The sequence below is a fragment of the Coregonus lavaretus genome (genome assembly GCF_964263955.1).
Source record: "Coregonus lavaretus genome assembly, contig: HAP1_SCAFFOLD_466, whole genome shotgun sequence".
Classification (NCBI taxonomy): domain Eukaryota; kingdom Metazoa; phylum Chordata; class Actinopteri; order Salmoniformes; family Salmonidae; genus Coregonus; species Coregonus lavaretus.
Window position 1 is genome coordinate 291,571 of NW_028157102.1, and position 27,323 is coordinate 318,893.

General features: G+C 45.7%; 2 protein-coding genes across 2 annotated transcripts; both read left to right on the forward strand.

The window, feature by feature from the left end:
- Positions 1 to 6,364: 6,364 nt before the first annotated feature.
- LOC311125813 (mesencephalic astrocyte-derived neurotrophic factor-like) lies at positions 6,365 to 9,952 on the forward strand. Its single transcript, XM_084199845.1, has 4 exons — positions 6,365 to 6,600; positions 7,423 to 7,550; positions 7,693 to 7,834; positions 8,793 to 9,952. Exons 1-4 carry the CDS (start codon positions 6,510 to 6,512, stop codon positions 8,975 to 8,977), a joined length of 546 nt encoding a protein of 181 aa, XP_084055971.1. The 5' UTR covers positions 6,365 to 6,509; the 3' UTR covers positions 8,978 to 9,952.
- Positions 9,953 to 11,047: 1,095 nt separating this feature from the next.
- Positions 11,048 to 13,817, forward strand: LOC311125807 (putative RNA-binding protein 15B; the record flags this gene model as incomplete). The annotated part of the gene is made up of 1 exon (XM_084199839.1): positions 11,048 to 13,817. Exon 1 carries the CDS (start codon positions 11,259 to 11,261, stop codon positions 13,815 to 13,817), a length of 2,559 nt encoding a protein of 852 aa, XP_084055965.1. The 5' UTR covers positions 11,048 to 11,258.
- Between the last annotated feature and the right edge of the window lie 13,506 nt (positions 13,818 to 27,323).

Consider the following 27,323-nt stretch of genomic DNA (forward strand, 5'->3'; position numbering starts at 1 on the left):
TTTTATTGATAGTTCAGGTCCACATGCAGGTCCCAAATCATTGCACAAAGAGAAATCATGGATTGTGAACCAATCACCAGACATTTAATTAATTAATTAATTAAGTTAATTGAAGCAAACCTTGTTAGAGTAAAGCTTGTTAGACCATGAGAAGCAGCACTTAGTTCTGGAGCACCAAAAAACACATTTCATTCTATTCACACTTAAATTTTTATAAAGAAATGAAGATGGGTTGAATAAACTCTTGGGTTGTATTACGGTATGGGGGGTTTGGATAGATGATTATTATTATTATTGAGGTGAGGTGATCTTTATATTACGATTGCTTATTATTTTCATTTTCTGTAGGGATGCATATTATTACCTTTCCTTTGTAGGATACAGAAGTAGTGTTTGTAATGATGATAAACTCAGCGACGCAACTGAGGAAAAGAAAGAAAGTGAAAAAAGTAGAGAATAGTTTGAAAAGAAGAGACGGGGGGGGGGGGGTTTACCAACGAATCACACACTCCTAACACTTCCTCCTCCTCTGTCACAACTTCCCCCTCCTCGGGAGTGAGGCACTGCTCTGCCTCGACAGACGGAGGCTTAAATACTGTGGTAAGGCTTCATTACACAGTAGTCGTCTTTATTGCTGTGTGCTACCTGCCACAACCAGATCAGCCAGCCACTATAAAATAGTTATTATGATAAGGACATAACGGTCTGAAGGCTGGTGAATAGATGTTGGCAGCTCTTGCTCTATTTAAGGGCTTGGTTGGTTTTATTATTAAGCTAGTTTCCATTCAGTTGGCAGCATATTACACACTACAAAGAAAAGTCTATTTTTAGAGGATATGAAATCTGCAAGTTTATTGTTATGTGTAGTTATAGTTATATATATAGTATATGAATTAGATTATTTATAAATGAATTCCTAAATCATGGATTGACTGAGGAGAATTGATGACTTGATAATAACTTGATAATGACTTGTGATGACTTGATAATGACTTGATAATGACTTGTGATGACTTGATAATGACTACATAAAAACATAATATGCTAGACTGAGACGAGGGCATTGAAAGCCACTGCAGCTGCTTGCTGGTGTGCACAAGTGGATGATATTTATAGACAAATGAATATCAACTATTATAATTATATGTGATTTGTTTTAGTTTTTCTGTTTTTTTTATTTGGTACTTTTTATGTGTGCATGTTCATTCAGTGAATTAACGCACTGGGCACAGACATCCAATTCAACGTCTATTCAAATCAAATTGTATTGGTCAAATACACATATTTAGCAGATGTTATTGCGGGTGTAGCGAAATGCTTGTGTTCCTAGCTCCAACAGGACAGTAATATCAAACAATTCACAACAAACCAGTCTGTACCCATTGGACAACCAAGGAGCAGAGGGGTCAGAGAGAGAGAGAGAGAGAGAGAGAATGGACTGTGAGCTAAAGACATCCTTGTTTCTAATAATATATACGTATTGACTATTCAGTGCTGATCACAATGTACAGATGATTCCACATTTTTTTATGTCTGTAAGCATCCTCCTCCCTGCCTCCAATGGCTATCTCCTGTATCTACCTAGTGAACTGATCTGCCTTGTTACAACACTCCTGGTGCTTCACAGTCACAGATCCTGGATCAGATCCTGCTGCTCATCTCACTCTTTTCTTCTTTCAGCTTGTTGTCCAGGTGTTGTGGATGTGTCTGTCTCTCTCTGTCTCTCTGTCTCTCTCTCTCTGTGTCTGTCTCTCGCTCTCTGTGTCTGTCTCTCTCTCTCTGTGTCTCTCTCTCTCTCTCTCTCTCTCTGTGTCTCTCTCTGTCTGTCTCTCTCTCTCTGCATACAGTAGACCTACACTCTGTTGTTTGGGATAGTTTAACATTACTGTATATCATTACCACAGTATTCACTTTTGGACTTATAAGAGAGCATTGGGATTTGAATGCTACTACTACTACTACTGAGGTTTTTAAGTGACCATGGTGATTTTCCATTATTATAACGAGGCAGTTACAGGATGTGCGTGTGTGTAGATACTGTATATGTAGACTCATCACTGGCTTCAATTCAACCATCTCATCTTGAGAGCGTTTTCTTCTTTTATTTTTGATGGTGTTGTCAGGTTCCCGTGTCCTCCTGTTGTCAGGTTCCCGTGTCCTCCTGTTGTCAGGTTCCCGTGTCCTCCTGTTGTCAGGTTCCCGTGTCCTCCTGTTGTCAGGTTCCCGTGTCCTCCTGTTGTCAGGTTCCCGTGTCCTCCTGCTGTCAGGTTCCCGTGTCCTCCTGTTGTCAGGTTCCTGTGTCCTCCTGTTGTCAGGTTCCCGTGTCCTCCTGTTGTCAGGTTCCCGTGTCCTCCTGTTGTCAGGTTCCCGTGTCCTCCTGTTGTCAGGTTCCCGTGTCCTCCTGTTGTCAGGTTCCCGTGTCCTCCTGTTGTCAGGTTCCCGTGTCCTCCTGTTGTCAGGTTCCCGTGTCCTCCTGTTGTCAGGTTCCCGTGTCCTCCTGTTGTCAGGTTCCCGTGTCCTCCTGTTGTCAGGTTCCCGTGTCCTCCTGTTGTCAGGTTCCCGTGTCCTCCTGTTGTCAGGTTCCCGTGTCCTCCTGTTGTCAGGTTCCCGTGTCCTCCTGTTGTCAGGTTCCCGTGTCCTCCTGTTGTCAGGTTCCCGTGTCCTCCTGTTGTCAGGTTCTCGTGTCCTCCTGTTGTCAGGTTCCCGTGTCCTCCTGTTGTCAGGTTCCCGTGTCCTCCTGTTGTCAGGTTCCCGTGTCCTCCTGTTGTCAGGTTCCCGTGTCCTCCTGTTGTCAGGTTCCCGTGTCCTCCTGTTGTCAGGTTCCCGTGTCCTCCTGTTGTCAGGTTCCCGTGTCCTCCTGTTGTCAGGTTCCCGTGTCCTCCTGTTGTCAGGTTCTCGTGTCCTCCTGTTGTCAGGTTCCCGTGTCCTCCTGTTGTCAGGTTCCCGTGTCCTCCTGTTGTCAGGTTCCCGTGTCCTCCTGTTGTCAGGTTCCCGTGTCCTCCTGTTGTCAGGTTCCCGTGTCCTCCTGTTGTCAGGTTCTCGTGTCCTCCTGTTGTCAGGTTCCCGTGTCCTCCTGTTGTCAGGTTCCCGTGTCCTCCTGTTGTCAGGTTCCCGTGTCCTCCTGTTGTCAGGTTCCCGTGTCCTCCTGTTGTCAGGTTCCCGCGTCCTCCTGTTGTCAGGTTCTCGCGTCCTCCTGTTGTCAGGTTCCCGTGTCCTCCTGTTGTCAGGTTCCCGTGTCCTCCTGTTGTCAGGTTCCCGTGTCCTCCTGTTGTCAGGTTCCCGTGTCCTCCTGTTGTCAGGTTCCCGTGTCCTCCTGTTGTCAGGTTCCCGTGTCCTCCTGTTGTCAGGTTCCCGTGTCCTCCTGTTGTCAGGTTCTCGTGTCCTCCTGTTGTCAGGTTCCCGTGTCCTCCTGTTGTCAGGTTCCCGTGTCCTCCTGTTGTCAGGTTATCGTGTCCTCCTGTTGTCAGGTTCCCGTGTCCTCCTGTTGTCAGGTTCCCGTGTCCTCCTGTTGTCAGGTTCCCGTGTCCTCCTGTTGTCAGGTTCTCGTGTCCTCCTGTTGTCAGGTTCTCGTGTCCTCCTGTTGTCAGGTTCCCGTGTCCTCCTGTTGTCAGGTTCCCGTGTCCTCCTGTTGTCAGGTTCCCGTGTCCTCCTGTTGTCAGGTTCCCGTGTCCTCCTGTTGTCAGGTTCCCGTGTCCTCCTGTTGTCAGGTTCTCGTGTCCTCCTGTTGTCAGGTTCCCGTGTCCTCCTGTTGTCAGGTTCCCGTGTCCTCCTGTTGTCAGGTTCTCGTGTCCTCCTGTTGTCAGGTTCTCGTGTCCTCCTGTTGTCAGGTTCCCGTGTCCTCCTGTTGTCAGGTTCTCGTGTCCTCCTGTTGTCAGGTTCCCGTGTCCTCCTGTTGTCAGGTTCCCGTGTCCTCCTGTTGTCAGGTTCTCATGTCCTCCTTTACAGTGAGAGATTCTATCATGTACAGAAGGGGCATGGCTACAATCGGTATATACTTGTCTAAGTAATGGGGTATAGGTGCATGTCTCCTAATGTAGACAGACTTTTATTTTGAAATTAATCTACTGAATTTTATTTATTTTCTAATGCTTCTGTGTAGCATATATAACAATGTCATACATAAAGATGATATTGAGTATTTATTAACCCCCCTATAACACTTGAAACATGTCAAAACAAGGTCACCCCACTACTGTCCGTCTAGGTTGTGTCCGTTACGGGGTGATTGTACTCTTTGTGATGATGGAAGGAAGGGAGGGAGTGTTGAAAGTGCATGCACCTAGAATGTTTATTCACTGGTTGTGAGAGAGAGGGACTCAGACAGACAGACAGACACCGCCAGCTGGCTCCCTTCCAGGCTCATACAAGCAGAGGGGTTAATCAGCCCCCTTACATAGTCAGCAAAGAGGTGCTCTCACACCCTCCCTCATCTGCAGGTTCACCACTTTACCTCCCGGCCTGCTGGCACTCCTAATCTACTGACACTAATCATGATTCTAAGTGTAAGAGGATATAATAGTGTTAATATAGTAACTACTGATAGTCTGCATAATTGATTTGATTAGATAGTGTGTCCTCCACGGATGGCAGAAGCCAGTGCAACTCCATTAGTTAGTTTTTAATTAGCAACTATATCTCTGTGAGCAATGTTGTTGAAATAGCAGGAATTCCCCCTCATGTTTTCCATGTAACTTTTCATTAAAAAAAAAATATATAATTTTACATGGGGCGGCAGGTAGCTTAGTGGTTAAGAGCGTTGTGCCAGTAACCGAAAGGTCGCTGGTTCTAATCCCCGAGCCGACTAGGTGAAAAATCTGTCGATCTGACCTTGAGCAAGGCACTTAACCCTAATTGCTCCTGTAAGTCGCTCTGGATAAGAGCGTCTGCTAAATGACTAAAATGTATAATTTTACATACTCATGAATAGTCATTATTTCTCTCTATATGAGCAGAGCCAAAAGGATATTTAGGAACACATTATGCGTATGACTTATGCAAAGCCTCCCAATTTATTTTATTTCTACAAATGGCGGTTACAAAACAGTTTTGAAATCATTGCAGTTGTTTTTCCCCAGACCACCTCGTCAGGCTCATTCTCTCTCTGTGGGTTCATAAGGTTAAAAAGGGCCATGTATAGATTGTGATTATTAATTGTCTGCCTTGTACTTTCTGATGTAAATGTGTTTTTAAAACCTACAAAATTTGACAAACATACAAAAAAAATTGGACGACTTTTAATTTTGCTTAATTATTTTTGATTATTTTTGTGTATTTTTAATCGAAGATCAGACAAATCTGGACAGTCAGCTACTTCTACGGCTCTTACGGAATACGAAAACCCTTTAATTACTCTAAAAGTAATTTATTGTATATATTGTGTTAGCATGAATCAACTGTGATGTAGATTTTAGATGTAAATACAAACACACGTTTTTCCTACTTACTTCAACTACTGTGATGTGGAATTCATTTATTATTAATAATAATGCTTAACATTAAAGATCTTTGTTTTATTGGCTCATTGATGTTTCATCTTGTAATTATTTATCAGTAGTAATAGGGATGGGAAACCAGTGAACTATATGTAGTTCTCGTAGAATAAGGTCATTTCTAAAGGTAATTTGATCACTAAAATTGGCCAGAGGACACCATGTTGTGCTTTCTATTCTATTCTACAGTAAACCTTCTGTAAATCAAACTAATTAGCCAATTAATAAAGCAACTGGCGTAACCAGTTTTTGTATTGTTTTTTGTTTGTTTAGCATTTTCCTTGTTGGACATAAAATACTGTAAAAACACCAGGAATTCAGCTCCAAGTGATTTTAATTTCTAAAATCTGTTCTCAAGTATTCCCATGTATAAATATATACATTTATATGTGATCGTATCCCAATGTAATTAAGGTTTGAAATAATTATGTTTTTGTCAAATACTATCTGTTTGGGCTTCTTGGGGTAAATTTGCAAGTGTACAAATTATTTGTAATTATGTTCCGGCCCCCCCGACCATCCATTCATGAAAAAAAAATCGTCCCGTGGCTGATAATGTAGTTGGGGACCCTGTAAAGAAAGTAGCCTTAAATGTATAGCTATTGACACAGACAGCGGTAAAGAGCAGTGTGTCTCTGTTCTAGATGTTTCCATCTGAAATGACTTGAGAAGTGCGGTAATGAAAGGTACAGAGCTCTAATCCAATCGAATGGCGCCAACTGGACGACGTCCCCGGAAATGAAGAACACGTGTCCAATCAGAGAAACGTGCATTGCGTTGCAGGGAACGAACCAATCGCGTTCTAGAGAGTGAAAGGACAGCCAATGGGAAGCCTTCGTAGGTTGACGTGTTCAGCAGGAAGCTTCGTAGAATCCGGACATTGCGTGCTCACTTTACCGGCGTCGACTCTGGCTGCTCATGTGTAGCTGTAATTTTTTTCGCTAGAGAGGTAGTTTTATATCGTAACGTTTAGGTAGCTACATCTAGCTGAAATAAATTAAGTTAGCTATTCGTCTTAAAATGTTGTGTTTGAGTAGTTTGTCGGTCGCCCTCGCAGCGCTGGCTTTGGTACCGAGCATTAGCGACGCTTTGAAAGATGGGGAGTGTGAAGGTGGGTTGGATTGTCTGATATTTACATCACTGTCGCTATGGATATAGCTAGCTACTTAACTAGTCGTAGTTAAGTTTTATGGCAACCTACAATTCCATGCATTGACAATGATTCTTCGCCAAATAGCCTAGAAGTTTGCTAGCTGCAATTCATTAAATGGAAATATGTCTTTCAATGCGCTCCTAAATATATGTTTGTGTGCAGAGAAGTATTGCAACTGGCTGTGTCTAGCTAGCTAGGTAACTAGTACCTGTCAATTAAGAGTCATACTTAATTGCTCATTAGGACCTTGCCAGATACTGCCTGTGGTTTCTGTTTATGAGGTAATATGCTCCTATGTCAAGCTGTTGTTTCTCTGTTAGATGGGATAACTGATACTTTACTCTGAATTGGTCAGGTTTATCTAGGGTGTTGGGCTATATAACGTATGGATAACCTACTGTAACATAGGACAGACTGACCATAGAAGTCTCAGAGTTGTAAAACCTTATGTATATGGTATTGCTGGAGTTACCTATTTCTTGTATACCATCAGATTAGCCAAATGTTCTATTAGAAAAGGATATAGAAAGGAATGCATTACAAGTCATGCCATCTCTGTACACTCCTAATGTAATGATAATAATAATAATAATAATATGCCATTAGGCAGACACTTTAATCCAAAGCGATTTACAGTCATGCGTGCATACATTTTTGTGTATGGGTGGTCCCGGGGATCGAACCCACTACCCTGGCGTTACAAGCGCCATGCTCTACCAGCTGAGCTACAGAGGACCACCCGATCATTCCTTGTTTTTTGTGTTGTTTCCTCCCTTTCAGTGTGCGTGAGCTTCCTGGGAAGATTCTACCAGTCATTGCAAGACAACGACGTGAAATTCACCAGCGCAGACATCGAGAAGGCCCTCGTCAAAACCTGCAAAGACACCAAGGGCAAGGAAAATCGCTTTGTAAGTGATTTAGGCTAATATCTTTGTTTGTTTAGTTTTAATGGAAGTCTAGTCGATAAGTAGTTACATTGTGTCCTATCCAGATTATCCACTGGATTTGTTGTTGATTCATTGATGTTATTTTCTTCCTTCTGTACCCTAGTGTTACTACATTGGTGGAACAAATGATGCAGCCACCAAAATTCTCAATGAGATCTCCAAGCCCCTGAGTTACCACACACCAGTAGACAAGATCTGTGAGAAACTGAAGAAAAAGGACAGTCAGATCTGTGAACTGAAATACGGTAAGAAAACAAAATGTAGACCCATTTTTATATGACTTAGTATGCAGTTATTTGTAAGTTAAATCAATGCTACAGTACCGACCCACACTTATGATGTGTGTAACATAATGATGTAGCAGATAGAATGTGTACTATACAGAGTATGTTAGCATCCCTCAATTCCACATGTTTCTCTGACCGCTAAACCCTGCTTAATAGTCCACATTTCTCCTTCTTTTTTTTGTCCCTTATTTGTTCCCATAGTTTAGCCTCTTTCACGTGGGACTCATCACAATGCTTATAATAAATGAATTTCTTTACAACTGTCACAATACCATTAGATAATTGTTTGTGGATCATGCTTAGTCAAAAAAACATTGTACAATGTAGGCCTGTGGCTATTTCCAACCCCCTCCTCCTGCGTATTACAAGTTATTTACATACACAAACACAGGTGAGGACCTATTTTAAATTGGGGGTTTGGCAGTCTTATTATTGCCTAAGTGTAATTTGACCTCTCTTCCAGAAAGGTGAAGACTGCACACTGTATTCTACGGTATGCTCCCATGTCAGTTAATCACACAGCATAGAATGCAGAGTCTTGTTTAACCTTTTTTAGTGAACATCATTTGATATCAGCACCTGCTAAGAGACAATTAATGTTTGTGTATATAATAATAATAATATGCCATTTAGCAGACGCTTTTATCCAAAGTGACTTACAGTCATGTGTATATAACAGGCGTCACTGTGCGTGCTTTCTTAACAGGAGCCTGTAGCCTCCTTCCTCCATCTTGAATCCTCTACCACACAGACACTTGACCACCCTCCTGAAATCCCTCCTGTTCTTAGCCACTTACACCACCGAAAAGCAGTTCGGCAACGCGAGTGGAGACATTTTCAGGCTGAGGAGTGAAGTTACGAATCCATACTCTTTTACAAGTATGGAATCATTACCTTCTCTCTCTCCCCTCTGCAGACAAACAGGTGGACCTGAGCACGGTGGATCTGAAGAAGCTGAAGGTGAAAGACTTGAAGAAGATCCTGGAGGAGTGGGGAGAGTCGTGCAAAGGCTGTGCCGAGAAGTCCGACTTCATCCGCAAGATCAATGAACTCATGCCCAAGTACGCCCCCAACGAAGCCAAAGCACGGAGAGAACTGTAACCAGAGGGAGAGTGGGGTACAGACCTGGGATTGTATTCAGTGTCTCAAAGTAGAAGTGTTGTTCTAGGATCAGTTTAGCCTTTTTTTTAGATAATAATGAATAAGACTGTATCAAGCATCTCAAGAGTAGAAGTGCTGATCTAGGATCAGCCCCCCCCCCGTCCATGTAATCTTACTTATTCTTTGATCTAAATGCCAAATCTAATCCTAGATCAGCACTCCTACTCTGAGACACTTTGGATGGATCCCAAATTGCACCCTTAGTCCCTATATAGTGCACTATCTTTGACCAGAGCCCTATGGGGAATATGGTGTCATTTAGGATGTAACCTTTGTTTATACAGGCCCTGGGGAAGGGTTCCTTGGTGGTCCTGAGAGGGTATTTTGTGGTGGGTAATGTTCGCTGTGCGGTATATGAACCACCCGACAGTCTGTACATGACCTTAGTTCCCTTTTTGAAGGGATGTACTTTTTAATTTGACTTAATTAATAACAGTATAATCAAATATAACGGGGGGTGGACAAGCTTATATGCAGAAGATCCTAGACAGTAGGTGTAGTAAGACACCTGATTCTACGTATCGACTAATCATCAGTCTGCAAATCGAGACCTTGATTATACCTGCACCCACACTGTTATTAACCCGTTGCGAATAAGCTTGGCCACCCCTGAAATATATAAAAGAGGAGGGATGGAGGAAGAGCAGATAAAATAAAAGGTTATTTGCTGTTCTTTCACACAACCTTTCATCTAAGACCTGATGTTTATTACAACCGTGCTATACTTTTTCATTAAAATATGAAAACCAGGTGTCAGAAGTCATGGTGTTTTAATAAGCAATGCTGGTAGTATTATCACACATGGTCATAAATGTCTAACTTGGCATGAGTATTTTTTTTACTGAACAAAAAATATAAATGCAACATGTAAAGTGTTGGTTTCATGAGCTGAAATAAAAGATCCCCGAAATTTTCCATGCGCACAAAAAGCTTATTTCTTTCAAATGTTGTGCACAAATTTGTTTACATCCCTGTTAGTCAACATTTCTCCTTTGCCAAGATAATCCATCAACCTGACAGGTGTGGCATATCAACAAGCTGATTAAACAGCATGATCATTACACAGGTGCACCTTGTGCTGTAAAAGGCCACTCTAAAATGACATTTTAGTCATTTAGCAGACGCACTTATCCAGAGCGACTTGCAGTTAGTGAGTGCATACATTTTCATACTGGCCCCCTGTGGGAATCAAACCCGCAACCCTGGTGTTGCAAGCGCCATGCTCTACGAACTGAGCTACACGGGCCTAAAATGTTCAGTTTTGTCACACAACACAATGCCACAGATGTCTTAAGTTTTGAGGGAGTGTGCAATTGGTATGCTGACTGCAGGAATGTCCACCAGAGCTGTTGCCAGATAATTTAATGTTCCTTTCTCTACCATAAGCCACCTTCAAAGTTTTAGAGAATTTGGCAGTAGAACCGCAGACCACGTGTATGGCGTCATGTGGGCGAGCGGTTTCTGATGTCAACGTTGTGAACAGAGTGCCCCATGGTGGCGGTGGGGTTATGGTATGGGCAGGCATAAGCTATGGACAACGAACACAATTGCATTTTATCAATGGCAATTTGAATGCACAAAAATACCTTGACAAGATCACGAGGCCCATTTTTTAAAAAGGTGTCTGTGACCAACAGAAGCATATCTGTATTCCCAGTAATGTGAAATCTATAGTTTAGGGCCTAGTTAATTTATTTCAATTGACTGATTTCTTCATATGAACTGTAATCAGTCAAATCAATGACATTGTTGCATGTTGCGTTTATATATTTTTTCAGTATTATTCAAAATGCATGTGAAACATTTTCTATTCACCATTTGTTATTTCCAGTTTCCATGGCACGTAATATACAAGTTCTTTGTAAATGATCTAATTTGTGTCACATATTTTCAAAACTAATGTTAGGGTTATCTGCGATCCACATGACGTCACTAGCCCTGCGGCTACGTCGACTCAAACCCCTCCCATTGGCGGAACGCGCACATTCCTTTTGTCCAAGATGGCGGAGTTGATACAGGTTCACTGATTCTAATATGTTTTTAAACGCGTTTATCTTTTTATTTCGGAATATATGCAGAGTCGCAACATTCGTTACAAGTTACTAACGTCCGTTTATGTGCAACGTCTCCCAAAACGGAGGAATTTGCTTCCAGACCGGATTTTTTCTGCAGACACTGGCTGGCTAGCTAGCTAGCGAAAAAGTTTGGGCATCCTTTGAAAATGAAGCGACAGGCCGGGAGGGACTCCAGTCCTAGTAGGGCTTTAGCGAAACGAATACGGGAAAGAGAGCGGGACCGGGACGGGGCACGGAGAGAGGACGTGCCGCCCCCACCGCTTGCTTTGCTGCTCGCTGAAAGCGGGAGGCAACATGCTCGGAGCAGGAGCAGGGAACGAGAAAAGACACGGCTTCGGGAGGAGCGCGGGGCCGCCGGAGACCCCCTCCACCACCGACAACAACACCACGACCTCGGCCGAACTCCTCTCCGGACTACAGCCGCCCTGCCTAAAGGCAAAGCCGCAGCCGAACTACTGAGTCCCCGGGGGGGAGCGGGGGGGACTCTGGAATACAAATCGTTGCTCATTAGCAATCTCGGCTCGGTACTATCTGACGAGCACGTTGAAGACGGACTGTTTCACGAGTTTAAAAAGTTCGGGGACGTCAGTGTGAAACTATCCCACACTCCAGAGCTAGGCCGGGTCGCCTACGTGAATTTCCGACACCCGGAGGACGCTAAAGAGGCCAGGCATGCCAAAACCAGGTTTGTACTCTATGACCGCCCCCTCAAAGTAGAGCCCATGTACGTCCGGCGTCGCAGCTGCACGCCGCCGGATGTGGGTTATGTCCCCATCCATGGCGCCCCATATCCCTCTTATAGACAAAGGTCCCTCTCCCCCTGCGCTGGAGTTAGTAGTATCAGAGATATCCGACCACCGAGACACTACCCTGTAGAGGGGCTGGGACTGAGCAGAGAGAGGGAGAGGATCTTAGATTACTATGGGATGTTAGACGAGAGGGGACGGCCATACAGGCTGCCGGTACCTGAGCATGATGACATAAAACCTGAGGATGACGCGCGGGCGTGCAGGAACCTGTTCATCGGCAACCTGGATCACAACGTCACCGAGGGCGAGCTGAGGAGAGGCTTCGACAAGTACGGCGTCATCGAGGAAGTTGTGATTAAACGCCCGGCGCGTGGTCAGGGTGGAGCATACGCTTTCCTCAAGTTCCAGAACTTAGACATGGCTCACAGGGCCAAGATAGCCATGCAGGGCCGCGTGATTGGCGGGAACCCGGTGAAGATAGGCTATGGTAAAGCTAACCCTACCACCAGACTCTGGGTAGGGGGGCTGGGACCCAGCAATTCCCTGGCAGCCCTGGCCCGAGAGTTTGACCGCTTTGGCAGCATCCGGAACATAGACTATGTGAAAGGGGACAGTTTTGCCTACATTCAGTATGAGAGCCTGGATGCCTCCCAGGCCGCATGCACCCAGATGAGAGGGTTCCCCCTGGGAGGCCCAGAGAGGAGGCTGAGGGTGGACTTTGCCAAGGCTGAGGAGCCCCTGCCTCGTAGCTACCCAACGGGGTACCAGCCCCCCGTGCCCCTGCCTGCCCATCTGGACCTGCTGAGGCACCGCGACCGCAGCCTGGAGAGAGAGCTACGCGCCCGAGACCGCTCGCCCCCCTCCCATGCCCTGTTCACCCAGCGGGAGAGCGAGAGAGCTCTGCTGGACAGGGACAGGGGGGACAGAGAGTTCACCTCCCCAACAAATAGCCTGGAGTGCAGGGGGGGTGAAGCATTTGGGGGGTCCCGTGGTGGCCGAGGGGACCGGGCAGCCCGGAGCCGAAGCAGAGACCGCTGGCTGAAGGAGAGGGACGCAGAGCGGGCTGGAGCGGAGAGACGCAGACGCAGGTCCCTATCCCTAGACTGGCCCTCTCTGGAGAAGGAGAGAGGCAGGTCCAAGGTGAGAGGAGGGGGAGCAGGGCCAGCTTCTCCAGAGGACAGCCCAGACAGAGCCAGGGTCCGGGCCCCAGACTCTACCACCGAGCCCAGGGGACAGAGCCCTGACAGCAGCCGCCACTCCAACGAGGACCGGGTTGGCCAGGACGGCCACGAGACATCCTCCAGCCGGGACCGCCACAAGAAGACTGGTGGGGACAGAGAGAAGGACCGTGAACGCAACCACCGGGCCAGCGACATAAACCACACCTCTGACACGTCTAAAACTGACCCCAGAACACCCAGCATGTTTTCGGAGTGTGCCACCACCCTCACCAAAGTCTGGCACGGTCACTTCACCCTGAAGAACTCCTGCTTCCCCACTAACATGCACCTTCTAGAGGGAGGCTCCGGGTTCTTCCACTCTGTCATGAAGGACCACCAGGCGAAGGGGAAACTGACCCAGCTGAAGATCGCCCAGCGACTGAGGATGGACCAGACCAGGCTGGACGAAGTCACCAGGAGGATCAAGCATGGTGGCTCCGACGGCTATGCTGTTCTCCTGGCCCTCCAGGGCCCCATCGACCGTGAGGCCCCTCCACCTGAACCAGGCCTACAGATCAGACTCCTCCGTCACCTGGTCACCTACCTGAGAAACAAGGAGGCTGCAGGAGTGATCAGTCTACCTGTGGGCGGGGCTAAGGAGGGGGGAAAGGGGGGCATGCTGTATGCCTTCCCCCCCTGTGACTTCTCCCAGCAGTTCCTCCAGAGCGCACGCAGGACTTTGGAGAATCTGGATGAAGAGCACCTTGTGATTGTTATTGTCAATGACTCTGCCTAACTAACTAACAGAAGACACCTCTGTCTTTATGGTGTTGGCTGTCAATGTTATTACACCTACATTAACAACAGACAGCTGTCAGTAGGGCTGGGAATCGCCAGGGACCTAACGGTACGATATTATCACGATATCTTAGGTGCCGATACGTTATGTATTGCGATTCTCACGATTCTATATGTATTGCGATTCGATGTTCCAAACATATTGCTCACCATATGTCTGCTACAGAGGGACAGGAGAGAGCCATGGGTTTTGATCAGTCATGGAAAGAAAAGTACTGAAAACAAATTGGCTCCCTATTTAAAAAGAAGATGGAGAACAAGCTATGAAGGAACAATACTGGAATTCTGTTGCAGGTAGAGCCAACTAGCACAAAAATATTGCAATATTGTCAAATAATATCCCGATATGTAACTATTGATTTTTAAAAAACTAAGCCACCAACACCACTTGTGTCTATTAGTCTCTATGGTGGTGTTGGTGGCTATCATTCTCTCTATGGTGGTGTTGGTGGCTATCAGTCTCTCTATGGTGGTGTTGGTGGCTATCAGTCTCTATGGTGGTGTTGGTGGCTATCAGTCTCTATGGTGGTGTTGGTGGCTATCAGTCTCTATGGTGGTGTTGGTGGCTATCAGTCTCTCTATGGTGGTGTTGGTGGCTATCAGTCTCTCTATGGTGGTGTTGGTAGCTATCAGTCTCTCTATGGTGGTGTTGGTGGCTATCAGTCTCTATGGTGGTGTTGGTAGCTATCAGTCTCTATGGTGGTGTTGGTGGCTATCAGTCTTTATGGTGGTGTTGGTAGCTATCAGTCTCTCTATGGTGGTGTTGGTGGCTATCAGTCTCTATGGTGGTGTTGGTAGCTATCAGTCTCTATGGTGGTGTTGGTGGCTATCAGTCTCTATGGTGGTGTTGGTGGCTATCAGTCTCTATGGTGGTGTTGGTGGCTATCAGTCTCTCTATGGTGGTGTTGGTGGCTATCAGTCTCTATGGTGGTGTTGGTGGCTATCAGTCTCTATGGTGGTGTTGGTGGCTATCAGTCTCTCTATGGTGGTGTTGGTGGCTATCAGTCTCTATGGTGGTGTTGGTGGCTATCAGTCTCTATGGTGGTGTTGGTGCTTATCAGTCTCTCTATGGTGGTGTTGGTGGCTATCAGTCTCTCTATGGTGGTGTTGGTGGCTATCAGTCTCTATGGTGGTGTTGGTGGCTATCAGTCTCTCTATGGTGGTGTTGGTGGCTATCAGTCTCTCTATGGTGGTGTTGGTGGCTATCAGTCTCTATGGTGGTGTTGGTGTCTATCATTCGCTATGGTGGTGTTGGTGGCTATCAGTATCTATGGTGGTGTTGGTGGCTATCAGTCTCTATGGTGGTGTTGGTGGCTATCAGTCTCTCTATGGTGGTGTTGGTAGCTATCAGTCTCTATGGTGGTGTTGGTGGCTATCAGTCTCTATGGTGGTGTTGGTGGCTATCAGTCTCTCTATGGTGGTGTTGGTGGCTATCAGTCTCTCTATGGTGGTGTTGGTGGCTATCAGTCTCTATGGTGGTGTTGGTGGCTATCAGTCTCTCTATGGTGGTGTTGGTGGCTATCAGTCTCTCTATGGTGGTGTTGGTGGCTATCAGTCTCTATGGTGGTGTTGGTGGCTATCAGTCTCTATGGTGGTGTTGGTGGCTATCAGTCTCTATGGTGGTGTTGGTGGCTATCAGTCTCTATGGTGGTGTTGGTGGCTATCAGTCTCTATGGTGGTGTTGGTGGCTATCAGTCTCTATGGTGGTGTTGGTGGCTATCAGTCTCTATGGTGGTGTTGGTGGCTATCATTCTCTCTATGGTGGTGTTGGTGGCTATCAGTCTCTCTATGGTGGTGTTGGTGGCTATCAGTCTCTCTATGGGGGTGTTGGTGGCTATCAGTCTCTATGGTGGTGTTGGTGGCTATCAGTCTCTATGGTGGTGTTGGTGGCTATCAGTCTCTCTATGGTGGTGTTGGTGGCTATCAGTATCTATGGTGGTGTTGGTGGCTATCAGTCTCTATGGTGGTGTTGGTGGCTATCAGTGTCTCTATGGTGGTGTTGGTGGCTATCAGTCTCTATGGTGGTGTTGGTGGCTATCAGTCTCTATGGTGGTGTTGGTGGCTATCAGTCTCTATGGTGGTGTTGGTGGCTATCAGTCTCTCTATGGTGGTGTTGGTGGCTATCAGTCTCTATGGTGGTGTTGGTGGCTATCAGTCTCTCTATGGTGGTGTTGGTGGCTATCAGTATCTATGGTGGTGTTGGTGGCTATCAGTCTCTATGGTGGTGTTGGTGGCTATCAGTCTCTATGGTGGTGTTGGTGGCTATCAGTATCTATGGTGGTGTTGGTGGCTATCAGTCTCTATGGTGGTGTTGGTGGCTATCAGTCTCTCTATGGTGGTGTTGGTGGCTATCAGTATCTATGGTGGTGTTGGTGGCTATCAGTATCTATGGTGGTGTTGGTGGCTATCAGTCTCTATGGTGGTGTTGGTGGCTATCAGTCTCTATGGTGGTGTTGGTGGCTATCAGTATCTATGGTGGTGTTGGTGGCTATCAGTCTCTATGGTGGTGTTGGTGGCTATCAGTCTCTATGGTGGTGTTGGTGGCTCAGTGTCTCACTTCATGTTTTAGGGACTGAGTGGTTGTAATCTTCTATGCCACTTCTGATCGCTCTGTGGGAGGGTTGCCTATCCCCCTTCCAGACTGGCTGTGTCTGTATAGGGTGCCATTTGGGACACACAGAGAGAACACACTGCAGCCACCCGAGAACACACTGCAGCCACCCGAGAACACACTGCAGCCACCCGAGAACACACTGCAGCCACCCGAGAACACACTGCAGCCACCCGAGAGAACACACTCCAGCCACCCGAGAACACACTGCAGCCACCCGAGAACACACTCCAGCCACCCGAGAACACACTGCAGCCACCCACCCTAGAGGACACACTGCAGCCACCCTAGAGGACACACTGCAGCCACCCGAGAACACACTGCAGCCACCCGAGAACACACTGCAGCCACCCGAGAACACACTGCAGCCACCCGAGAGAACACACTGCAGCCACCCTAGAGGACACACTGCAGCCACCCGAGAGAACACACTGCAGCCACCCGAGAGAACACACTGCAGCCACCCGAGAACACACTGCAGCCACCCGAGAACACACTGCAGCCACCCGAGAACACACTGCAGCCACCCTAGAGGACACACTGCAGCCACCCTAGAGGACACACTGCAGCCACCCTAGAGGACATGGCTGTTAAGCTGTCTTTGTGTCCACTACCTCCATGTACAAACGGAGACGGAGCTGTGTCTCTCCGATGCATGGGAACATCAGACTCTTGAGACAGACAGGAGTAGGACGGACAGACAGGAGTAGGACGGACAGACAGGAGTAGGACGGACAGACAGGAGTAGGACGGACAGACAGGAGTAGGACGGACAGACAGGAGTAGGACGGACAGACAGGAATTGTATGTAGTCTCTGCATTAGTGAAACACTACTGGTGAAACACTACAACTGAGTGTGGGATTGTTGTTCATACATGCTGTTTTTTTGTTGTTGTTGTTGAATGAAACTGACCAAGCAGTATATCTACAGGCTACTTCCACAACGGTAGGATATTTCATATGATGATTGTATGCATGTTTGACTTGCTTTTTATTTGTTTTTATCAAGCCATTCCTGAAGTTCCGTTGTTCTTCTTCGTTTGAGAGTTGTGTGCTCTAATTGGCTCTTGCATGCAGAAGGTTGTTGTGTTGTTTTCTTCTACAGATTCTACCTGAATTGAAACCGTTGATTTGAAACCGTTGTTGTTTGAAATACTGTTTCAGCTACAGATATTATTTCTTTTAACAGTTCTGTCTTGATCCTGATGTGATATTGTGACGTTCATTGACTGGTATGTTTAGCCTTTAAAGTTTTATACACCATCCATCTTACAATGTACTGAATGAGCCTAGAGCCTGTTTGCATATGATTTGCGTGTGAGAGAAAACGGTTGTTCCTCTCTTGTTATTTCAACTCTCTAATGTGTTTGCTGTAAGGCAGAATAGACTGTATCTACCTCTACAATGTCTTCATCCCCAACACACAATGCAAATGAAATCCACCCCCCTTGATCTTTGTTGGGAGTCAGTTCATTATGTCTCCGAGCAGTTTCAGTTGAGGTGCATTGAATGTTTTAAAACATTTTGACCCCACTGGGTAATTATGTTACTGTGTTGTTATAGAGGCAACACCATTGCAATGCCTGTCTTGTTTTTGAATCATATTTGGTCATTTTAATGTAGATTTGAAGAAAGAGAAACATCACCCGAATGAATGGTTAAAAGGAAAAAAATATTTTTTTTGAAATGTCCCAAGTGACGCCCTACATAGTGCACGCCTTGTTTTGGCCAGAGCTCCATGAGGCCCATGACATCAAACTGGTGTTAGAAACTCCTGCCATGTGAAGTTACTTTAAACGACCCCCTTAGAGAATGAGATGTATGGTTTTGTTTTTGTTTGTTTTATCTGTCGCGTGTGAACTGTGCGACGCTAACCAATCACATCACAGTGAGAATCTTACTACATCACAGTCGGGTTTTGTGTTCTTACTCAAACCGAACAGTCTGTTTGGTTGTTTTCTCTCTTTCGACATGTACGCCGTATGAAAATGAAATTAAACATTTTATGCTCTTGTTTAAAAAAAATATATATTTTTTAATGTATTTTTTATTTATTTGAGCTTGATGGGATAATTGTGTAATTGTTGTAAAGGCCTACAGGAAAAAAAAAAGCAGGTTTGTGCATGAATCTCACAGGAACAAATCTAGTCAATGTCCTCCATCTTTTCTAATGTAACTAAGTGCAAGTGGTGTGAGCCAGGAAAACCGTGGACAGTTTGTCTTTTCACACTAGGTGGCAGTATTACCCAGGAAAATTGAACGTTGGGTAATTTTACACAGAATGACAATTCATTCCCCACTGGAGACAGGAATACAGTGTCATCACACAACGCTATATTCTGGGATTTAATTTCCGGTGATTTTTAAAACAGTTTGCTACATTTAACATAATCCAACTAAGGTATAGATATAGTATTTTATTAAGTATTTAAGTAATTCCAATACAGAGACTTTATCCCTATTGTTATGGTACCTACAGTGTGATGCAGTGTGCTTTATATAAGTGTTGTTTTGCCCTGTTTATACATGCCGTTGACATGCGTCCTTCTTCCTGATCTTGACCTGATCTTGTCTGTTTACACTTATAAGATCTGATCACAATTAGATCACAATGCGTCTTTTAATCGTCTACAGAATGTGGGCACAATCAGAATGTTGACAAGATCCGGACAAAGGCTGCATGTATAACCAGGTATAAACAAGGCTTTAGAGGGATCATCTAATGACAGTATAGGACCAGGTATAAACAAGGCTTTAGAGGGATCATCTAATGACAGTATAGGACCAGGTATAAACAAGGCTTTAGAGGGATCATCTAATGACAGTATAGGACCAGGTATAAACAAGGCTTTAGAGGGATCATCTAATGACAGTATAGGACCAGGTATAAACAAGGCTTTAGAGGGATCATCTAATGACAGTATAGGACCAGGTATAAACAAGGCTTTAGAGGGATCATCTAATGACAGTATAGGACCAGGTATAAACAAGGCTTTAGAGGGATCATCTAATGACAGTATAGGACCAGGTATAAACAAGGCTTTAGAGGGATCATCTAATGACAGTATAGGACCAGGTATAAACAAGGCTTTAGAGGGATCATCTAATGACAGTATAGGACCAGGTATAAACAAGTCTTTAGAGGGATCATCTAATGACAGTATAGGACCAGGTATAAACAAGGCTTTAGAGGGATCATCTAATGACAGTATAGGACCAGGTATAAACAAGGCTTTAGAGGGATCATCTAATGACAGTATAGGACCAGGTATAAACAAGGCTTTAGAGGGATCATCTAATGACAGTGTGGGCCTATATGATGTGTGTGCGTCCCAATAATCTCTCCTTCTTGAAGTGTGCACTTGTTCACTACTCCCCACAAATGTAAAATAATTGGAGTGGTGTAGGCATGTGGGAGTTTCCATATACCAATCATTTTATTTCAAATCCATGAAGGGAAGTGAACAAGTGCACACTTCGGGAGAAAGTGTATTATTGGGTCACGTTGTTGCAATTACCAGACTTTACTGTGTGACTCTGTGACCCCGAACACACAGATATTTTTGGGAGACACCACACAACGGCTGTGTAAACATTTTAGGCCGGGATTCAATCCGATCGAGAATTTGGACAATGCTAAAAGTCATTTTTTGATTGAGCCGACATACAGTATTCAGCGTTTACCGTGAATGTGGTCTCCACAAATGCATTTCTGGGCCTCTCTCTCTCTCTCTATCTGTCACTCATCACTCTATCACACTCTCTCTCTCTCTCTCTCTCTCTCTATCACTGTCTCTATCTCACTCTCTATTTCTCTCTGTCACTCTCTCTGTCACTTTCTCTGTCACTCTCTCTGTCACTCTCTGTCTCTCTCTCTCTCTCTCTCTCTCTCTCTCTCTCTCTTTCTCTCTCTCTACCTCTCTGTCTCTCTCTCTCTCTCTTTCTCTCTCTCTACCTCTCTGTCTCTCTCTCTCTCTCTCTCTCTCTCTCTCTCTCTCTCTCTCTATCACTGTCTCTATCACTCTCTATTTCTCTCTGTCACTCTCTCTCTGTCACGCTCTCTGTCACTCTCTCTCTATTTCTATCTGTCACTCTCTCTGTCACTCTATCACTGTAGTTAGTAGTAGCTGCTGCAGCAGCTGGAATCGACCAGGCAGCCAGGCTCAGCACTCATTGTAAGCAACCAAGCACCGTCCAGGCTTTTAAGAGCCATGCAGGCAGGAAATGTAAAGAAGAGATCGTAAATTATTAATGCGGAATCCTGAGGAGAGCTCCAATGAAATCCATTACAGAGGAAAAAATCAATGGGACGTACAGGAGGGAGAACGCACATACACGGGCGCACACACACACACTAGCAAAGCGTTCGCACTCTCACACACACACACACACACACTCACTACCCGTCCCTGAATGAGCCCCTCCCTAGCTGACCCAGATGAAGCTATGGAAGGAAGCACCAGGGCTGTGTCTGAAAACATGACTATCCGTCAAGTCCTTGTTTCCTGCGTCCTTGTTTCCTCAATTCCTTTCGGTGAGAGTTGAGAGGGCGGCGAGGAGTTGGGAAAAATAAGGACAGAGGAAGCAAGGGCCTGCGAGAGAGAGAGAGAGAGAGAGAGAACCCCACTCATGCAGCTAGTCGTACCAGACAGACAAGGAAGCAACAGAAAATATGCCCGTTTTTATCCAAAGTAACTTACCGTAGACTGAGAGCATACGTGATCCCTGTCTGGCTAACGTCATACTCTTACCAGGGAACATGACTGTCTGCCTGCCTTCCCCGTTCCGGATCCAAAATAAAGACATTAGATCGCAGTAGAAAAATGTGTTGGCATCTTACCTCATCCCATTAGCAATACTGAGGGAAACCAAAAAAACGTTTATATTTTTCTACATCAAATCAAATTTTATTCGTCACATGCGCCGAATACAAAAAGGTCTAGACCTTACAGTGAAATGCTTACTTACAAGCCCTTAACCAACAATGCAGTTTTAAGAAAGAATACCAAAAAAAAAGAAAAAGAAACACAAAATAATACAATATAAAGTAATACGAAATAAAAGTAACAAATAATTAAAGAGCAGCAGTAAAAATAACAGTAGGGAGGCTATATACAGGGGGTACCGGTACAGAGTCAATGTACGGGGGCACCGGTTAGTCAAGGTCATTGGGGTCATATAGAGTTATTAAAGTGACTATGCGTGGATAATAAACAGAGAGTAGCAGCAGCGTAATATAGTCTGGGTAGCCATGATTAGCTGTTCAGGAGTCTTATGGCTTGGGGGTAGAAGCTGTTGAGAAGCCTTTTGGACCTAGACTTGGCGCTCCGGTACCGCTTGCCGTGCGATAGCAGAGAGAACAGTCTATGACTAGGGTGGCTGGAGTCTTTGACAATTTTTAGGGCCTTCCTCTGACACCGCCTGGTATAGAGGTCCTGGATGGCAGGAAGCTTGGCCCCAGTGATGTACTGGGCCGTACGCACTACCCTCTGTAGTGCCTTGCAGTCGGAGGCCGAGCAGTTGCCATACCAGGCGGTAATGCAACGAGTCAGGATGCTCTCGATGGTGCAGCTGTAGATCTTTTTGAGGATCTGAGGACCCATGTAGAGGCGAAAGAAACGCACACCTATTTAGGCGAGGTGCTGGCTAATGGAGTAGAACACTCTAGGAGCTCAGATGCAATAATTTAATAACCTAATAACCAACGTTTCGACAGACAAGCTGTCTTCATCAGGGTATATTACGTTGGTTATTAGGTTATTAAATTATTGCATCTGAGCTCCTAGAGTGTGCTGCTTTCCTTTTCTTTTTCAAGATCTGAGGACCCATGCCAAATCTTTTCAGTCTCCTGAGGGGGAATAGGCTTTGTCGTGCCCTCTTCACGACTGTCTTGGTGTGTTTGGACCATGATAGTTTGTTGGTGATGTGGACACCAATGAACTTGAAGCTCTCAACCTGTTCCACTACAGCCCCGTTGATGAGAATGGGGGCGTGCTCAGTCCTCTTTTTTTCCCTGTAGTCCACAATCATCTCCTTTGTCTTGATCACGTTAAGGGAGAGGTTGTTATCCTGGCACCACACGGCCAGGTCTCTGATCTCCTCCCTATAGGCTGTCTCATCGTTGTCGGTGATCAGGCCTACCACTGTTGTGTCGTCGGCAAACTTAATGATGGTGTTGGAGTCGTGCCTGGCCATGCAGTCAAGGGTGAACAGGGAGCACAGGAGGGGACTGAGCACGCACCCCTGAGGGGCCCCCGTGTTGAGGATCAGCGTGGCAGATGTGTTATTACCTACCCTTACCACCTGGGGGCGGCCTGTCAGGAAGTCCAGGATCCAGTTGCAGAGGGAGGTGTTTAGTCCCAGGGTCCTTAGCTTAGTGATGAGCTTTGAGGGCACTATAGTGTTGAATGCTGAGCTGTAGTCAATGAATAGCATTCTCACGTAGGTGTTCCTCTTGTCCAGGTGTGAAAGGGCAGTGTGGAGTGCAATAGAGATTGCATCATCTGTGGATCTGTTGGGGCAATATGCAAATTGGAGTGGGTAGGGTTTCTGGGATAATGGTGTTGATGTGAGCCATGACCAGCCTTTCAAAGCACTTCATGGCTACAGACATGAGTGCTACGGGTCGGTAGTCATTTAGGCAGGTTACCTTAGTGTTCTTGGGCACAGAGACTATGGTGGTCTGCTTGAAACATGTGGTTATTACAGACTCAGTCAGGGAAATGTTGAAAATGTCAGTAAAGACACTTGCCAGTTGGTCAGCACATGCTCGGAGTACACGTCCTGGTAATCCGTCTGGCCCTGCAGCCTTGTGAATGTTGACCTGCTAACAGCACTGGAGCCATGCTAGATCTTCGAGCCTGGTGTTTCGAGCTAACAGCACTGGAGCCATGCTAGATCTTCGAGCCTGGTGTTTTGAGCTAACAGCACTGGAGCCATGCTAGATCTTCGAGCCTGGTGTTTTGAGCTAACAGCACTGGAGCCATGCTAGATCCTACAGCCTGGTGTTTTGAGCTAACAGCACTGGAGCCATGCTAGATCATAGAGCCTGGTGTTTTGAGCTAACAGCACTGGAGCCATGCTAGATCCTACAGCCTGGTGTTTTGAGCTAACAGCACTGGAGCCATGCTAGATCATAGAGCCTGGTGTTTTGAGCTAACAGCACTGGAGCCATGCTAGATCCTACAGCCTGGTGTTTTTAGCCACCCTAGAGGTGCTTTGTAATTCAATCCAACAGCTGAGCTGGGCTGGGTTGGCGTCTCATACCCACCACCCACCGTATACCCAAAGAATGGTGGCTGGGCTGCTCTGGGCTGGGCAGAGATCACTTTTATTGTCTTGGCTGTATGAACGCTGTCTCTGGGTCTGGCAGACACAGCTTACAGAACAATGGGGGATTTATTGCCCTGAGAGATTGGAGTATGTGTGTGCTGTGTGTGTGATGTGTGATGTGTGTGTGATGTGTGTGTGTGTATGTGTGTGTGTGCTGTGGGGTATTTTTAAACAGTGAGCAAGTCTTGCCTGTAAAACATTGGAAGTAGGAGTTTAAAAAAGAATTAGTGACAACGTGATAACAATAATTTGCTGCTTTGTTGGTGAAGACCATTGTTCTAGATGAGAGAACCCTCCACAGCGTGGGTGAGAAGACACACTGCAGACAGTGACTAAAAAGCGTTCTGGTGACAAAGGAAGGGAATAAGGTCAAACCAGTGAGGTCAGCAGTGACCGTTTAAAATGTCTGTACTAAGATTAGAAAATAGACACTGGTCTGAACTAAGCCAAATTCACTAATAAGTACTCTGTTTTGATGTTCATGTGGTCATGATGGTTGTATCAGATAATTATATTTCTAACTTCCTGTTGCAATGGCAGCTGTGGCGTCTAGGGACAGACTTGCCCCATATCATATAATTACCCTATAACACCATCCTCTCCACCCCTCCTCAACCCCCTCTCCCTATCCATAAAACCACCATCCACCCCTCTCCTCCCATGCCCACCCCTTACCTACCCCTCCTGCCCTGGACAACTCAATATCTTAGCCTGCAGCTATGGCTCCAGCACTCCTGAGTCCTTCTGCACCAGCAAGCAGATGGTAGCTTATGGAGAATCCCATCCCCAGCTCAGCCCCAGCCCCACCCCCAGCCCAGCCCAACCCAGCCCAACCCCCAGCCCAGCCCAACCCAACCCAACCCCCAGCTCATTAATTCCCCATAACACCCTCTGTCTGTACCAGACCTGGGTTCAAATACTATTTGAAATTATTTCAAATACTGTGTCTGTGCTTAAATGAGCATTCCTGTTGCTATTGACCAAAAGGAAAAATTCAGAAAACCCCAATTCCCGCCCATCTGGCACTCCAGGAAGGCTAAAGCAAACGCTCAAAGGTCAGGTCTCTCTGTGTGTCCGCCTCGTGTTTCACTGCAGCCTGTAGTCAGTCAGTGATAGATCTCATCAGCTGATTGTCTTGTCAGCTCTCAGGGCCATCTGCTTCTCTCCTCTGGGAGACAGGAAACCTGGGAGGGCCTGGATTTAAGGCACCAAGGGTTTTATTGGATTGGATTGCATTTACACATAGAGAGAGGGGGGAGGTGGAGGGGGGAGAGAGAGAAGGGGGGGGGGGGGTAGAGAGAGAGAGAGAAAGCGGGAGAGAGAGAAAAGGAGGAGCAGGGAGGAGAACAAAGCCATTTCAGTCAACCTCCACTTCCAGCTCCCTACAGAGAGGAGAGATTTAGTGTAGCGGTTTACTACTGTTGATTTTCATCTAGTGGACAACTTGTTTTAGAAAACAAGAGCAAATCCTTCTCACAGAGCAATCCTTCATACAGAGCAATCCTTCACACAGAGCAATCCTTCACACAGAGCAATCCTTCACACAAAGCAATCCTTCACACAGAGCAATCCTTCATACAGAGCAATCCTTCATACAAAGCAATTCTTCACACAAAGCAATCCTTCATACAAAGCAATTCTTCACACAGAGCAATCCTTCATACAGAGCAATCCTTCATACAGAGCAATCCTTCATACAGAGCAATCCTTCATACAGAGCAATCCTTCACACAGAGCAATCCTTCATACAGAGCAATCCTTCACACAGAGCAATCCTTCATACAGAGCAATCCTTCACACAGAGCAATCCTTCATACAGAGCAATCCTTCACACAGAGCAATCCTTCATACAGAGCAATCCTTCATACAGAGCAATCCTTCACACAGAGCAATCCTTCATACAGAGCAATCCTTCACACAGAGCAATCCTTCATACAGAGCAATCCTTCATACAGAGCAATCCTTCACACAGAGCAATCCTTCATACAGAGCAATCCTTCATACAGAGCAATCCTTCACACAGAGCAATCCTTCATACAGAGCAATCCTTCACACAGAGCAATCCTTCATACAGAGCAATCCTTCATACAGAGCAATCATTCACACAGAGCAATCCTTCTCACAGAGCAATCCTTCATACAGAGCAATCCTTCACACAGAGCAATCCTTCATACAGAGCAATCCTTCACACAGAGCAATCCTTCACACAGAGCAAGCCTTCACACAGAGCAATCCTTCACACAGAGCAATCCTTCATACAGAGCAATCCTTCACACAGAGCAATCCTTCACACAGAGCAAGCCTTCACACAGAGCAATCCTTCACACAGAGCAAGCCTTCACACAGAGCAATCCTTCACACAGAACAATCCTTCATACAGAGCAATCCTTCATACAGAGCAATCCTTCACACAGAGCAATCCTTCACACAGAGCAAGCCTTCACACAGAGCAATCCTTCACACAGAACAATCCTTTTTATTTTATATTGTATTTTACCTCCTTTTTCTCCCCAATTTCGATCTTGTCTCATCGCTGCAACTCCCCAACGGGCTCGGGAGGCGAAGGTCGAGTCATGCATCCTCCGAAACATGACCCGCCAGACCGCACTTCTTAACACCCGCCCGCTTAACCCGGAAGCCAGCCGCACCAATGTGTCGGAGGAAACACCGTTCACCTGATGACCGAGGTCAGCCTGCAGGCAGCCGACCCACCACAAGGAGTCGCTAGAGCGCAACGAGCCAAGTAAAGCCCACTGGGTCTGTAGTGACTCCTCTAGCACCGCGATGCAGTGCCTTAGACTGCTGCGTCACTCGGGAGGCCCATACAGAGCAATCCTACATACAGAGCAATCCTACATACAAAGCAATCGTTGTGATATTGACTGTTCACAAAACTTCTTGAAAGTTGGAGACCCATTTAATATTTAGTATGTCGTTTTGTTTTATTTGACATGGACTAGGGATGTCAGAATTCATCAGTTAACTTGAGTAAAACATTTCTCAATGTAGTGTACACATTGTCTGAAAGCATTCAAAATACACTGAAAACATCCCAAATACATAATCACTACAGCTAAAAACAACAATGAGATGTCAAAACAAGTTGACATTGAGGTTAAAGAAGGTGTGCTTTCTCAATTTACCTGATTTTGCTGGACGTTACTTCAGACAAAATCAAGACGTCAATATTCTTGTAATGTTTTTTTGAATGGAAAAACAATCTTAAATTACAGTTAAAGTTTCAGAATTTGTAATTAATCGTGATTATTCACAGCAAATCCTGTTAATCACAGCCAATCCTGCGATGAACTAGATGTTTTATTGTTTGTCAGCCCTAATATGAACATGCTGAATGAGCATGCTTTACAATGATTAATATTATAATAATTAGTAATGCACTATAGATGTTTTCCTATTCTGTATTGGCCAATAGTCTCATCCTCTCCTGCCTGATTGAGTCGTCCATTAGTAAGTAGTACTCTAAGGTCAGAGGTATAAAG

What these genes read in the sequence shown, in the direction of transcription:
- LOC311125813 (XM_084199845.1), top strand. Translation starts at nt 6,510, where the DNA reads ATGTTGTGTTTGAGTAGTTTGTCGGTCGCCCTCGCAGCGCTGGCTTTG. An exon ending in GAAAGATGGGGAGTGTGAAG is followed by an intron (nt 6,601 to 7,422) that starts GTGGGTTGGATT and finishes CCTCCCTTTCAG; the next exon opens with TGTGCGTGAGCTTCCTGGGA. An exon ending in AGGGCAAGGAAAATCGCTTT is followed by an intron (nt 7,551 to 7,692) that starts GTAAGTGATTTA and finishes TCTGTACCCTAG; the next exon opens with TGTTACTACATTGGTGGAAC.